Source organism: Salvia hispanica, chromosome 5 (genome assembly GCF_029641045.1).
Source record: "Salvia hispanica isolate PSC_SH4W2 chromosome 5, Shi_PSC_v1, whole genome shotgun sequence".
Lineage (NCBI taxonomy): Eukaryota > Viridiplantae > Streptophyta > Magnoliopsida > Lamiales > Lamiaceae > Salvia > Salvia hispanica.
This window is the reverse complement of record NC_142696.1, coordinates 32098327-32112690: the sequence shown is the minus strand read 5'-3', so window position 1 is coordinate 32112690 and position 14364 is coordinate 32098327. Positions and strand designations below refer to the sequence as shown.

Sequence of the window (14364 nt, the reverse complement as noted above, 5' to 3'; positions counted from 1 at the left end):
TGAATAATCATATAACAATGAGAATGTGATTGAAGTGAAAGGGGTGATGTGCTGATAAACCCTCCAATCGCATAAAGTGGGTTCATGGGTACTATCGCGACTTGGCGATTGCCTTATAGAGTTAAATTATACTCCCTTTCTCCGTTCACTTTTATTATAAACGGTAATTTAATTCTATTTTTTATTAATTTATTTTATTTAAAACTAATATATATAAGTGACTTTTATTCCCATTAATTTTAATATTTCTTAAAACTAGTGTAGCAAACAAATGGGACTCCCATTAATTTTAATATTTCTTAAAACTAGTGTAGCAAACAAATGGGACTCGGAAGGAGTATATTAAATGGAGCATTTTTTATTTTCTATAAATGTGTGACACTTTATTAGATAAAATTTATTATTCGCTCAAAATGGAATATTATGTTATCCTAGTCGGTGGGCCATTCCTTTTGTGGTGGAACCAATTCTACATTTATTTTCCACACACAAATCAATAATCATATCCAAATTTCTGCAATTCTCTCTCTCTCTCTCTCCAGCCTAGGCGGTTCTAGTTCTTGAGAGAGGATTCGCGCAAGCGCAGGCAGGCGCAGCTGGTCATTGTCGAAGCGTCTCGAGCCATGAGACGGTCCAGGTCCTTCCATTTCCGCTTTGCCTCTTTTCGCCTAACTAATTTTGTCGATTAGCCACGCATAATTCCTGCTGTTTGTTATCGAATTTTTTGTTCGGGAAATGACGTTTTCTAGTATCTTTGCTTTCGAATTCCTAATTCAAGATTTTAGTGCTTAATTTGTGATGGAGTAACGTGTCTCTGGTTTTAAGGTAGGAAAGAAGAAAAATAGTAACTGATGTTCTCAAATTCAATGTACAAGTGTTGCAAATTTGCAATTTGGGAAACACAACATAAGAGCAACATGTCATGTGATGTAGCAGCAATATGAGGTTTTTAAGTTTGAAGCCATCATGATGTAGAAAATGCAGTTATATTAACATGACTTTTCAATGTGATCCCAATTAACTAGTTGGATTGTTGTTGGATATATATGTGATGCTGCTGTTTGCTTGAGGGTTGTGGTGCCTTAGTGAGTATTCTGATTCCAAAGGCATAAGAATATGTAGGTTTGATAGTTATGATTTGAAAAATGCGATATGTATACAGCCGCGCTTGATGCTTAGGTCTCTTGAATTTTCCGAATTTGGTTGCTGATCAAGGCCATCTTTCTTCTGCATCGAAAATAAATTACTTCAAGTCTGGTAGAATTTTGATCACTCCTCAGGCTTGTGATCATTGGGTTGAAAACTTCCATTTTCCGTGTTGCTAATACAAAGCTGTGTAGGTGCTGAAAATTTATACTCCATGTACCATAGTTGGTTCATTTTAGGTAAAACTAAACAATGCTATACTACTGCAATAGTTTATCGAGAACACGTACTTGCTGCTTAAATTCCCCACCGCATGCTATATGTTCACCCACATAGGCCTGTAACAGCTCTGTTTTGTTTGGGAGGGACTTGCAGCATGCTTGAAGAATTTTGATATTACTTCACCAGATCTGGTGTTTTAAAATTATTTCAACCCATGAAAAACTGGATGTACTGTATCTTATTTCTTCAAGGAGAAGAATTATGATTTAGGACTTCTGATAGCTTAATTCATTCATCTAAAGATTTGTTCCTGGTCTCCTTAATGTCAGTTTATAAAACTAGATGTGTTGCGTCTATCATTTTTTCAAGTATGGAATCAATTAAGTACTCTTGTTCTTTTTTCTTGTTAGGAGGTGTGGTAATTTTTTGCTTGATTAATTTATATAAAAAATGTTCTTGGTGCCATGAATTTTGATCACTCCGATTATTCTAAGCATTTGGATATTACTACTTTTGATTCGTGGTTACAGCTTGTTTTTTCGTGTAGAAGATCTCTTGCTATTATAATGCGATACTACAGAAATAGTTTTATAGGTGAATATCTATGAAAATTCTAAAAGCATACTTTTTATATTTTCCTTGCAGATGAATTTTGAATTTCAGAGGTATATTCCTTGGTTTGGATCCCATCCAAACAAGGATATATCATCGCCTATCACATGTACCAGTACCCTGATAGATGCACCTAATAAGAAGGGTAACGAGTCCAGATTCTGGGAATGGTCTCTTTTTACATTTATTCCTTGGGCTATGAGAGCCACAGATAAAATTCAGCTGCCAGCAACTGTCAATAAGGGGCTAAAAAAGCGTGGACAGCCTCGTGCAGACATTGAATCTTTCACGGAGTATTCTAGCATAAGGTTCAGGCCCTATGTTTCAAGGGTTCCATGGCATACAGGTCCAAGAGGTTTTCTTTCTCAATTATTTCCACGATACGGGAATTACTGTGGGCCCAACTGGTCGAGTGGGAAAGATAGCGGATCGCCTATCTGGGACAAAAGGCCAATTGATTGGTTGGACTTCTGCTGCTACTGCCATGACATAGGATACGATAGTCATGATCAGGCCGAGCTTCTCAAGGCAGACCTGGCATTCTTAGAGTGCTTGGAGAGGCCGAATATGAGCACGAAAGGAGATCCTCATGTGGCCTATCTGTACAAGTTTATGTGCATTTCAGGTAATATTAGTAATAGTAATAGATAGATATATAGATAGATGAAATTGAAAGTGTGAATGATGAGAAAGTGATTGATTGTGCAGGGCTTAGGAGTGTATTAATACCTTACAGACAGCAGCTTGTGAAGTTGCAGACTGGGAAGCAATTCCTTCCTCCAATGTGGCTCAGCAAAAATATGAAATGGAAAGGTTGGAAATTAGATTAATGGGTTGATTAGTGTATCTCTGTACATACTTGATAGAAACTCTTTTTTTAGATTCCAATTCGTGTAAATAAAGGACTACTCCATTATTCACTATGTACTTGTGCAGTTACTACTAAATTTGTAAATATTGGACAAGGAGTATTATATTGTTAACTCAATATTTAATTGTTAACTATAATTTAATAATAGCCATTAGATATTTAAAAGGGTTTAGACCATCAGCTCCGGAATGTCAATACGATAAAAAAAACGTCAATAAGGGTATCAAGGTAATTTACAACAAGTTATTTGTAACTAACTTTTGAAAAATATCCTATAACTTTAAAACATATATAACTTTCTCGATTTAAATTATATTTTTGCACAACATATTTCAAATTAAAGATAATTTCATAAGGATTTTAATGAGATCTCACTTGCATATGTTCCGATGTCAAAATTTAAAAATAAATTGAAAATTTTCAATTTTTTCGTATAGCAACAAATGTAAACATGAATACATCAATAGAGTAAAGGTCAAAATTGATCCTGAACATATGATCATTTTACGTTTTTGGTCCTAAATATTATCTTTTGGATTTTTTGGTCCTGGACATATGAAAATTTGATCATTTTGGTCATGGACTAACTGTTCCGTTAAAAACTTAACGGTCAACGGGTTTAATCCCGATTTTGACCAAATTAGACTTTAATTCTGATTTTTTACTCCCTAATTATTTTAAATTTTTATTTAAAATTAGAAATAAATAATTGTTTAGGGTTGTCTTTTTCTTTAGAGAGAAACAGCTCGAGCTCGAAGGAATCTTGGAAAAGATGGGGCAGATTGTGAAGAAGAAGAACAAAGGTAGACCTCCCAAGGAAGATCCCGCCGCGGAGCGCGACCTGCGCCGGAGGGAGAAGGAGCTCGACCTCCTGCTCAACCTCCAGGAGTCAACTGATCGGCTCGCCTCCTGCTCCTCCTCCTCCGACGGCGCCGGAAAGCCCTCGAAGAAGCGCAAAATCGACCAGAAAATGGACGAGGACGCGAATGAGGAAGAAAATTACAACGATGAAGACGAAGAAGAGGTGATTAATGATTATCAGTTTATAATTGTTTCGATTGGAAGTGGAAATATTGGCGAAAAAGCAATTAGGGATTCAATTGAGGCAGAATTGAATTGGAGTGGAGTGGAGTCATTTATTTATTAATTAGGAGTAAACGCAATGCTTAAGATGAAATAAGAATCTTAAATTATTATTTATTTCTATTTTTAAATGAATACATAATAATTAGGGAATTAGTTAGGAGTAAAAAATCAGAATTAAAAGTCTAATTTGGTCAAAATCGGAATTAAACCCGTTGACCGTTAAGTTTTTAACGGAACAGTTAGTCCAGGACCAAAATGATCAAATTCTCATATGTTCAGGACCAAAAAATTCAAAAGATAATGTTTTATGACCAAAAACGTAAAATGACCATATGTTCAGGACCAATTTTGGTCTTTACTCATATCAATATAATACATGTAGAATGTAATTTTTAAAGCAATGTGTTCTCAAAGCATTATGTTGATATTTTCAAAACACTATATTGATATTTTCATCCAAATTTCTAATTTTGTACTAGTGTTTTTATCTTTTTCGATTTAATTAATAAAAACGAAAATTACATATGAAAAATTTTATACCACTAAATTTCTAAAATTCTATAATTATAATTAGCAATTAAAGAGTGAGTTAGCAATTAATTACACCCCTATTACGCGACTATTGAAATGCCTTAAATTCAGCCACATCATCTAATATTTTACGCAATTACAATATTATAATTATAAAAGTTTCACCTAAAAATGTGGTGATATAATTGCAATGTTTTAGAAAGTAGGGCGGTACAGGACAATAGGGATGTCAATGTAGCCCGCAACCCGTGGGCTGGCTCGAATAGCCCGCCAAATTTATAGGGTTAGGGTTGAACTTTTATAACCCGAAATAAATCACAACTCGACTAGCCCGCACCCGATTAACCCGCAACCCGTTAGGGCCAGACCCGAAAACCCGATGGGCTGGCCCGGAAACCCGATAAAATTTTTATTATTGCAATTTTTACTCCTAATTCGACATTTCATTGATTGATTTTATAATTATAGATAACTAAAAAAAGTAACTTTCAATTTTTATATTAAATATATAAATTATATATTGAATTTTTATTAATATAATAATTGATAAATAAACTAAAAACTTTAAATTCACTAAAAAAATTATTTAAATTTCTAAAATATGCATTAAAATTTTACGAAATATCTCAAATATTAGTATTTGATTATGTTTATGATTGAGTTTAAGCATATATCTCACGTTTATCATTATTAAATATTTTACATTTTATGAATATAACTAATTTTCATCATTATTTATGGGATTGATCGCATGTTAATCTTATCGGTAGCAACCCGATTAACCCGCTGGGCTAGCCCGAAACCCGAGCTTTTAGGGTTAGGGTTGAATTTTTATAACCCGAAAGAAATCACAACCCGACTAGCCCGCACCCGATTGACCCGTAACCCGAATAGGGTTGGCCCGAAACCCGGTGGGCCGACCCGATTGACATCCATACAGGACAATAATGGAATAGAATGACAATCTTCATTTTATTCTCATTTCTTTATTTCATTCTATCGTACCAAAAATAAGATTTAGTAGTACTAACAGTTTATTCATTGTGTTACTTTTGTCTAACTCATAACTAAAATTAAACTAATTGAATATTTTTATTTTGTGTACTAAGTTAAATCTAATACTACCTTTATTTATAAAAAATAGTCTTATTTTGTCATTTTGAATAGTCCACGTAAATTAATCTTTTTCCAATTATAGTATAGTAGGAGTTAGTTTGCTCTCTTCGTAAGATAGGTCCTATTTTTTATTCTAACAATACTCAAACCATTTGTTCTACTATCTCTTTCTTATTTTATTATTTTTACATTAAAATGTCTACAACCAAGACCATTTATATGGACTAAGGTCATTGTTCATTTTCCGATAAATTATTTTTAAAATCAAGTAATCAAACCAAACAAAATTAAAATATCAATTAATATTATACGTCAATAAATAAAAAAAATCAAACCAAACTGAAGATGTGAATGACATCAAATAATCAACGAATCGTCTAGCAAGATTGTGACATTCGCAGATATTGAACTCAGCAATATATCCCTCTCTTCTTGTTAAACTCAGTTGAAAAACATCATTAGGAATCGGAAATGAATTTTGTCGTCAACCAATTATAGCTATTAAACTTCAACTAATTAAAAGTAAATGTATATTTATACCAATTCTTTTTTATATTAAAAAGATGGCAGTATGCCAGTATCCCTAGTTTTCAAGAGTACATACTTCTTTATTTTATACTACTATTTTGTCTATTCATTTATCTTTAAGATATGTATGTGCAATTTTAGCCTTGTCTTTTAAAAAGTATTCATACTACTTTACTTATTTTTCATTTATGTGTAAGATATGTGTATGCAAAATTAACTCATGTCTTTCAAAAAGTATATTTTTTAAAAGTTTTATCTCTATTTATTTGTAAGATATGTATGGGCAAAATTTATCCCCGTCTGTCAAAAAGTATTAATTTCTTTATTTTATCTCCATTTATCTATAAAATATGTATGTACACAATTCATGGTACCAAATCCCTACAAAATTAATTTGACTTTTGTTTGAAGTACAACAGTTGACTAAGAATTTTTTGCAATGTCGTTTCAAATATTTAAAATAAAATTAGTATTTTACCCCCAAAAAACGATAATAAATGCTTCAAAATAAATTTATATCCATAAGCGTGTGCCATTTATATAATGTGCTTACTTGCATGAACATTTTATTTCGAATTTCAAGAGTGGGTGCTAATTTAATAATGACAGATAAGACATACGAATCAAAATTAATTACTATCTCAAGACTTTTTTTAATGAAAATAGACTTTTTCGTATTGGGTGATCTGTGATTATTGATGATGGATTCTAAAATCTTATCTACACATTCACAATTTGTTTGCAATAAATGATCATTTATATGATCTTCCAAAAAATAATTATAAAGGAGCGTAATGTGTTGATATTGCATTAACTCATACTCCACTATAAATCTATTATAAACAGAATATCTCACCAGATTGGATGCATGCAGTAATGAACATCATAACTTAAATTAGTCTTTCCATAAAAAATAGTCAATGAGTAAATTCAAATTACAACTGTATTTCCATGATTATATCACTATAAAAGACATTGAAGGGCAATGGAAGCTGAGAAATAGATAATGCAGAAATCAAAGCCAATGCCAATATCAATAATCCTCTTGCTACTACTATTAGGGCAGCCCTACGCTTCGGCGGGCGGCGGTCCGATAAAGACGGTGGTGGTGTTGGTGATGGAGAACCGGTCGTTCGACCACATGTTGGGTTGGATGAAGAAGCTCAACCTTGAAATAAACGGGGTTGATGGTTCTGAGTCCAACCCACTCAACACAGAGGACCCCAACTCCAAGCGCCTCTCGTTTGGCGACCAGTCGCACTTCGTGGACCCGGACCCAGGCCACTCCTTCCAGGCCATAAGGGAACAGATATTCGGCTCCAACGACACTTCTGCCACCGTGCCACCAATGAACGGCTTTGCTCAGCAGGCTGCTTCCATCGAACCCGACATGCCCCCTAGCGTCATGAACGGTTTTCAACCCGATAAGGTTACTCCATCTTAAATATCACATACGTTTCATGGTTGCCTATGCTTGGATAATGTTTTCGCTAGTAATATCTTATCTTGGTCGGATTGAGAAATAACACATGAAATATAAAGTTTGTGATAATTTAGATCGCTTTTAAATTTCGTTAAAAATGCCTTAATTGATTTAGATATTATTTAACTATATTATTCATTAAATATTTATTAATCGATGTGCAGGTGGCGGTTTATAAGAGTCTAGTCATGGAATTTGCGTTGTTCGACCGGTGGTTCGCGTCCGTCCCAGCGTCCACTCAGCCAAACCGGCTATACATCCACTCGGGCACCTCCCATGGGGCCGTCTCGAACGACCCGGTGAAGCTGGCCCTGGGGTTCCCTCAACGCACCATCTTCGATGATGTGTACGACGCAGGGCTCTCCTTCGGCATCTATTTCCAGAACCTTCCCTCCACCCTCTTCTACCGCAACCTCCGCAAGATCAATTACATCAACAAGTTCCACACATATGGCAACAGCTTCAAGCGCGATGCCGCCGCTGGGAAGCTCCCCGCCTACACCGTGGTGGAGCCGCGCTACGGGGACACCAAATCGGCGCCGGCCAACGACGATCACCCGTCGCATGACGTGCACCAGGGGCAGATGCTTGTCAAGGAGGTTTACGAGACACTGAGGAGCAGCCCGCAGTGGAACCAGATGCTATTTCTCATCACCTACGATGAGCACGGTGGTTATTATGATCACGTGCCTACGCCCGTTCAAGGCGTCCCCAGCCCTGACGGGATCCCTAGCCCCCCCGACCACTTTAACTTCAAGTTTGACAGGTTGGGGGTTAGAGTTCCCACCATTGCTGTTTCTCCCTGGATTAAAAAGGGGACTGGTAAACAATCATCAATGCTTTCTTTCAACAATCTTAGATATCAAAATTTATATACTGCACTTTCTGTGTTTGCAGTTGTTCATGGACCCAACGGTTCCCCTACTCCGACATCGGAATACGAGCACTCATCAATTCCTGCCACGGTGAGGAAGATACTGAACCTGCCATCGCCTTCTCTCACGAAGAGAGAGGAATGGGCAGGCACTTTCGAAGGCCTCTTCCAACAGCTCACTCAACCCAGAACTGACTGCCCTCGTTAGTTTCCACTTCCCTCAATGCCATCTTAATTTACAGCACATACATAACTTCATCTCCTCTGTTTTCTGCAGTGGAACTCCCAGATCCGGTGAAAATCAGAGAGACGGAAGCTAACGAGGACGCCCTCTTGAGTGAATTCCAGCAAGAGCTTGTGCTGCTTGCTGCAGTTCTCAAGGGGGAAAACATCCTCACAAGTTTCCCGCGAAACATCGCCCAAAACATGACTGTAAGACAAGGGGTAGACTACATGGACGAGGCGGTGAAGAGCTTCTTAGAGGCAGGTTTGGCTGCCAAGAAGATGGGGGTCGACCCCGAACAAATTGTCAAGATGAGACCCTCTCTATCCACAAGACCATAGAATCAATCAAGAATAGATACTTACTAGCAACAAATAAGAGAATCTCTTATCAAATTCCATTACTTTCAAGCAAAATAAAACAACAGACCAGAGTAGCGAACGTATTAGCACGAAAAGAATGTCGTCTGTGTATTGATGTTAGAGGTGTCTCAAAAAGGATGTACGTCGGATAAAACCATCGTCTTCTTCTATCATGTATTCTCTCTCTCCTCCGTCACTTCATATTTGTATAGTTACCCAGTATCAATCAAGACCGCGAAAAAACATCACATCTTCCAATATTAAGGAACGGGTCTCGGCCATATATCACAGTGTGTCCCAGTTAGGAATGTTTGCACTAGCTTCATTCACTGCTTTAACAAGCCTTACCTGTAAACAGGAATGCATATCCAACAATGTTTAGACATATCTCGACCAACAATGTGAGTCATGAGGTAAATAACAAGCTATACCAAATGGAGTACTTTTGGATGTTCCTATAAATGGACACTTAACACGATCCTATTATCTTTTCTACAGTACGAAACAACACTTAAAAAGGACTAAAGGAGAATGCCAAATGTTCAATCAATCTTCTCAGACTTATCCATTCAATGTCGCCTGAGGAAAGATGAAGTAATGCACTTTTACATAGATGGTGAAATTAGAGCAAAATAAACAAACGCAAATTATTTGAGATTCTCTCCATCAACTCCTAGGACACACGTTAAACTATGACTGCATTTCTATAGTATAATAATTCCTTCATAGCTATTAGAAAAAAGTGATGCTGTGCAAAAACCACCGAGCTTGTGAAATGAATGTGTGTTACAAGCAACAAAAACCAGCCAAGGTGGTCATACATGTTAACAACTTACACCAAAATGGTTGGATTGAAGTTTATCTTCATGGATATAATAACTAAGACATTGAAGAATGGTTATATGAGAGTGCTCATTTTATGCCAAATAGTTGCAATAGAGTTGATCTATTCGATCTCTTAGACTATTTTAGAAGTATAAAAAATGAAGTGCAAAACAACAGATAATTACCATGATGATAATGATATATAATTGCAATAAAGACAAATAGTATGACATCGCATGGAGTGATGAAATCTGGAAACATACCACACTTTCAGGAACACCTGGAGGAGGTAATGGAAGATTTTTTGGGGGCGGACCACGCAGATGAGATCTTTTGTCAAATCTCCATTCTCCAATCTTCCCATAAGTCAGTTCCCCCTGTTACTTTTCCAATTAGAAGAATGTCTATAGAAATAATAATACAAAACCAAATCATCAATTATGAGTATAGTATAAAATATTTTACCTTCATGTTGTAATCACATCCATATGTATAATGAATGATAAACTTCTGCCCAACTTCAGTATCCCATGGAGGCTAGAAGAACAAAGATCAACATTACACTGGTGGTGAGATGCAAAACAGAAAAATACAAATAAAAATACAGGGGTCTGAAACAGGAATCATGTGGACCTGTAGCATGAAGTCCTTACGAAGGATATGCCGAACTCCATGCAAAGCAGATGCGACTGCATAACCGTACCTATCACAGAAGAATTTAAAGAAAATAAAAGTTGCGTTTGACCAACCACATCTCAAATTGACCATTTAACAAAAAACCAGACATGACTCGTCTACAAACCACTTACATTTCCAAAACCCAGCCAAAAGCCTTATCAGTCTCTGGATCATCTTTCATTCGCAATGATACATTCATCCATGTAGGCGCAATTTTCTCCAAAATCGACTGCAGTAATTTGTATGGGAATACGAAAGTGAACATATATGAGTATGGGGTAAACACAGAGACAGAAATGCAGAACATATTACAAACGGCTAGATGCAGATGCTGAGAATGTGGGTGTTATAACGGAGCTTTGTAGAAATAGAAATGGTAAAATAGATGTATAATTTTTTAGAACAAGTTCTTTCATAATTTCACATTTCATTTAGCAAGAGCAATTTCTTCTCTGTGATGAAATAAGTAAATTGCCTATGCCTGCTAACGAATGTCTGTATAGGTATAAAGCAGTATTGTTTAAAATTTAGAGGAAATTGGAAAAACAAAAAATGAGAAAACTAGAAAGGGAATTGATCTAAAAGGTCAAAATAAAACCATTACCAATATCCAGCCATTTCTACCCTCTCTATGAAAACACGCACCCATTGACTAAAAAGTGCATAGATGTTAGTATAAGCAACCCAAAATAACATGCACCTATGTGAAGGTGATTATAGGTAGTTAATTATCTGCTTTAAGCAATGAGAGTTAATGGACATCGAAAGTGGAAACTAAGAGCATACCTTTTTTACAATTACAGGAGAGTTGCCAATTGGATCAACATTGGATACTGGGCCTTTATCTTCAGGATAATATTTTCTTATAATTTTCTCATTTTCAGTTGGTTTTATGTAGAAAAATGGGAATGCAGCTGGATGATTTCCATGAGCCAAATTTGGCAACGGATTAACAAAAACGTGATCGGGTTCTGCCATTAGAATATATCTGCATTGGCAATAAAATGACCAGGATTAGAATACGCAATGAGACAGAAAGAGGGAGAGGCTAAATCATGAGAACATACTCTTCCTCTATTGTGGCTTTGTCCAGCCACTGCACGAATGCCCAGGGTCTGTTTAAAACAATGTAACCCTGTTCACATAAAAAGAACGGAACATGTTCAGAACAACTTCAGGTTGGAGCAGATGGAAGTAAAACAATCTGGTAAAAACCATCCATATATTTTTAGGTGAGAATTATAAGAATCTTGAACTACTGGTACATTTCTCAATTTTATCAGACATGTAAATGAGGAAGATACCAAGGTTAAGAGAGCTGTGTCTCTCTCATTTATAGTCATCTTTCTAATTGGTCACACTTCCAAATTCAAAGTCTTGCCACTCGTTATTTAACCAAACCGTGCATTAAGATACCTAATCCCTAGGGTGGGTGATTCAACTGAGTGCAAAATCATTTGGATAAGCAATTCTATCAATATTTCCCAGTGAGCAATGGGTACCTAGTCAAATCATAGACAGTAACTCTATGTAGAAAAAGAGGACTTGACATTACAATATCATAGTAATGGTTTGGTAAGCTGTGGCTGATAATTTCATATTGCCATCTGTCACCACTGTCGGTATCAAACAATTGATCACAAATCTCTTACCAGATGAAGCTTGACTTTTCTGATGAAATAAGGTCAACAGCCCAACTTCCTATGCCTCATTCACTCAGATTTGGCAACATTGTAACTCTTATACTGTTGTAATTTCTTCTGATCCAAAATTGCATTTATGGAGATGCAGATTAAACTAATTTCAGTTATTAAAAACTCTGATATTGCAGAAATTTGCTGATTGACCTTCTCATCTTTTACTTACTAGAGTACGGCACATGAACATACACACACACTCATATCGTTTACTTGTATAAACATCACAAGATATACCAAACATCACATACACTATAGTAATATCCTCTAAAATATCATTGTCCTAGAGGATATTGTACGTAGCAACGTGGTTGAAATGTTAAAGACTTTCAGGATAGTGATGAGAGCAAACATCTTCAATCCTCACAGTCAACAACAGTTAGGAAGACAAACTGGAGATGCATTTGTTGCATTAACACCCCTTCAATTACAAGGTTATGTAAGATGTAGATACTATCAATAACAAACAAGATTGCAGCTAATCCGCGAACAAGAAGATTATCAATTACCAAAACAGAACAAATAGAATATTGTACATATTTAAAGCACATCAATGCACAGTCCAGAAGAACGAGAACATCGTACTCACCCGATCAAGCCCTTCTGGAAGAGGATCCACAACAACAGTCGGAATCTCGTCCATCAAGTTATCAGAATTCCCGGAATGCAAAACCCTAGTAAACCCCCCCATATCTGATCCAGGCATATCCCTCATTTTCTTGTACCAATAGTACATAACCCGGCACTGCCACTTGCTATAAGACGCATCGGTGGCCGTCAACGCAACATGAAACTTTGCCCCAGTTCCCTCCCTCAGCTCATCAGGCCTCCTGATAACTGGATCACGCAACTCCTCTGTAACAACCCCCCTACCAGTCTTGTGCATTACCAAAATCAGCAAATTGTAGGTTGCTAGGAAGAAACCGAACGACAAAAACACCAACAAGAAGGGCGACGCACGCCCCCCATTTTTCCTACTACCAATCATTCTCTGCTTCACCCACAATCCAATCCAATTAAACCCCTAATTCCACAAATTCTTCCAAACAAAACCCCAACACCTCCAAATCAAATTCTATAAACAAGACCAAATTTCCAGTGATCACGGCAAAACCCTCTGCCGAAAGATACAAGAAAGAGAAAAAAATCAAATCTTTAAACCCCCTCTCCCTCAGAAAGCATCAAAAATTTGCCAATCAAGAAAAGTGTTTCAACTTTGAGAAAGTGTAGTAGCATCAGCATTTAGAGTGAATTAAGAAACACGCAAAGAATAGCAGATCTACAAACATACCAGGAGCGAAAAACACGGCAATTATACACTGAAACACGCAATGGAAGAGGAGTTTGAGATGTCAACGTTTTGTAGCAGTGGAATTTCTTTCTTTATACAGAGAGGGAGAGATCCATAGACAATTAGACGTGTTTAATTCCAATTCTTAGATTGTACTAAAAAATTAATTAAAATTATTATATACCCTCATTAACCTAAGGGATAAATTATTTGTACTTCCTTCTTGCTAGACTGCGGTGATAGTATTAAACACAAACGGTGGTGGGTGTCATGTCAAATTGTCAACCATTAATGTTTATTCCAATTAATGGTGCTGGAAAACTATGAATTTCTACTTTTTTTTCTTTCAATTTTAGTCATAATATGTCCTTTTCCCCCTCGTCGGTCTCTATTCAATTTTATCACTCACAAACCCAAAATTAAGAGCATAGACAAATATCAAAATACTAGACTTATCGAAAAATATTAAATTTTTGATATATAGTGCCTTTTGATTTAGTATTATAGTAAAAGATTGTAGTTTGATACGAAATTTAATATACCGAGACATACCAAATCTTTAGTATATATATCAAAACCAACGGCGGGGGCATACACATCGTAGAAAGCAGTGGCAAAATCTACGAATTTGAAACATTGACCAACGAAGGGCTTAAGTTCTTCAGAGCAATGAGGTAGAACAACAACTGTTTCAATAAATGAGATATCGGTTGGCTTAAGCAGTTGGCCTTCACAGAAGCACATATCGACAAAAACACATCAAACAAAAAAATACAATATATATTATACGAGAATAGTAATATACATTATCAATCGAAT

General features: G+C 36.2%; 3 protein-coding genes across 4 annotated transcripts; 2 read left to right on the top strand and 1 right to left on the bottom strand.

The window, feature by feature from the left end:
* Positions 1-480: 480 nt before the first annotated feature.
* LOC125186011 (Phospholipase A2 family protein) lies at positions 481-2903 on the top strand. The gene is made up of 3 exons (XM_048082312.2): positions 481-637; positions 2014-2605; positions 2689-2903. The coding sequence occupies exons 2-3, from the start codon at positions 2014-2016 to the stop codon at positions 2808-2810; spliced, it is 714 nt and encodes a 237-aa protein (XP_047938269.1). The 5' UTR covers positions 481-637; the 3' UTR covers positions 2811-2903.
* Positions 2904-7118: 4215 nt separating this feature from the next.
* Positions 7119-9227, top strand: NPC2 (non-specific phospholipase C2). Its single transcript, XM_048085806.2, has 4 exons — positions 7119-7541; positions 7760-8417; positions 8493-8672; positions 8747-9227. The coding sequence occupies exons 1-4, from the start codon at positions 7119-7121 to the stop codon at positions 9031-9033; spliced, it is 1548 nt and encodes a 515-aa protein (XP_047941763.2). The 3' UTR covers positions 9034-9227.
* LOC125188759 (hydroxyproline O-arabinosyltransferase RDN2-like) lies at positions 9036-13751 on the bottom strand. Of its 2 annotated transcripts, XM_048085807.2 has the most exons (9): positions 13546-13751; positions 12844-13371; positions 11625-11692; positions 11344-11545; positions 10689-10786; positions 10513-10582; positions 10345-10416; positions 10143-10256; positions 9036-9402 (listed from the first exon to the last, which is right to left on the bottom strand). In XM_048085807.2, the coding sequence occupies exons 2-9, from the start codon at positions 13240-13242 to the stop codon at positions 9340-9342; spliced, it is 1086 nt and encodes a 361-aa protein (XP_047941764.2). In that variant the 5' UTR covers positions 13243-13371; positions 13546-13751; the 3' UTR covers positions 9036-9339. The 2 variants fall into 2 exon arrangements, with proteins under 2 accessions (XP_047941764.2, XP_088915058.1); XM_089058932.1 differs by lacking the exon at positions 13546-13751 and having other exon boundaries at positions 12844-13539.
* Positions 13752-14364: the final 613 nt, after the last annotated feature.

What these genes read in the sequence shown, in the direction of transcription:
- LOC125186011 (XM_048082312.2), top strand. Translation starts at nt 2,014, where the DNA reads ATGAATTTTGAATTTCAGAGGTATATTCCTTGGTTTGGATCCCATCCA. An exon ending in CAAGTTTATGTGCATTTCAG is followed by an intron (nt 2,606 to 2,688) that starts GTAATATTAGTA and finishes TTGATTGTGCAG; the next exon opens with GGCTTAGGAGTGTATTAATA.
- NPC2 (XM_048085806.2), top strand. Translation starts at nt 7,119, where the DNA reads ATGCAGAAATCAAAGCCAATGCCAATATCAATAATCCTCTTGCTACTA. An exon ending in ACGGTTTTCAACCCGATAAG is followed by an intron (nt 7,542 to 7,759) that starts GTTACTCCATCT and finishes ATCGATGTGCAG; the next exon opens with GTGGCGGTTTATAAGAGTCT. An exon ending in CTGGATTAAAAAGGGGACTG is followed by an intron (nt 8,418 to 8,492) that starts GTAAACAATCAT and finishes CTGTGTTTGCAG; the next exon opens with TTGTTCATGGACCCAACGGT.
- LOC125188759 (XM_048085807.2), bottom strand. Translation starts at nt 13,242, where the DNA reads ATGATTGGTAGTAGGAAAAATGGGGGGCGTGCGTCGCCCTTCTTGTTG. An exon ending in GTAAGGACTTCATGCTACAG is followed by an intron (nt 10,417 to 10,512) that starts GTCCACATGATT and finishes TTGTTCTTCTAG; the next exon opens with CCTCCATGGGATACTGAAGT. An exon ending in GATGTGATTACAACATGAAG is followed by an intron (nt 10,257 to 10,344) that starts GTAAAATATTTT and finishes GAAAAGTAACAG; the next exon opens with GGGGAACTGACTTATGGGAA.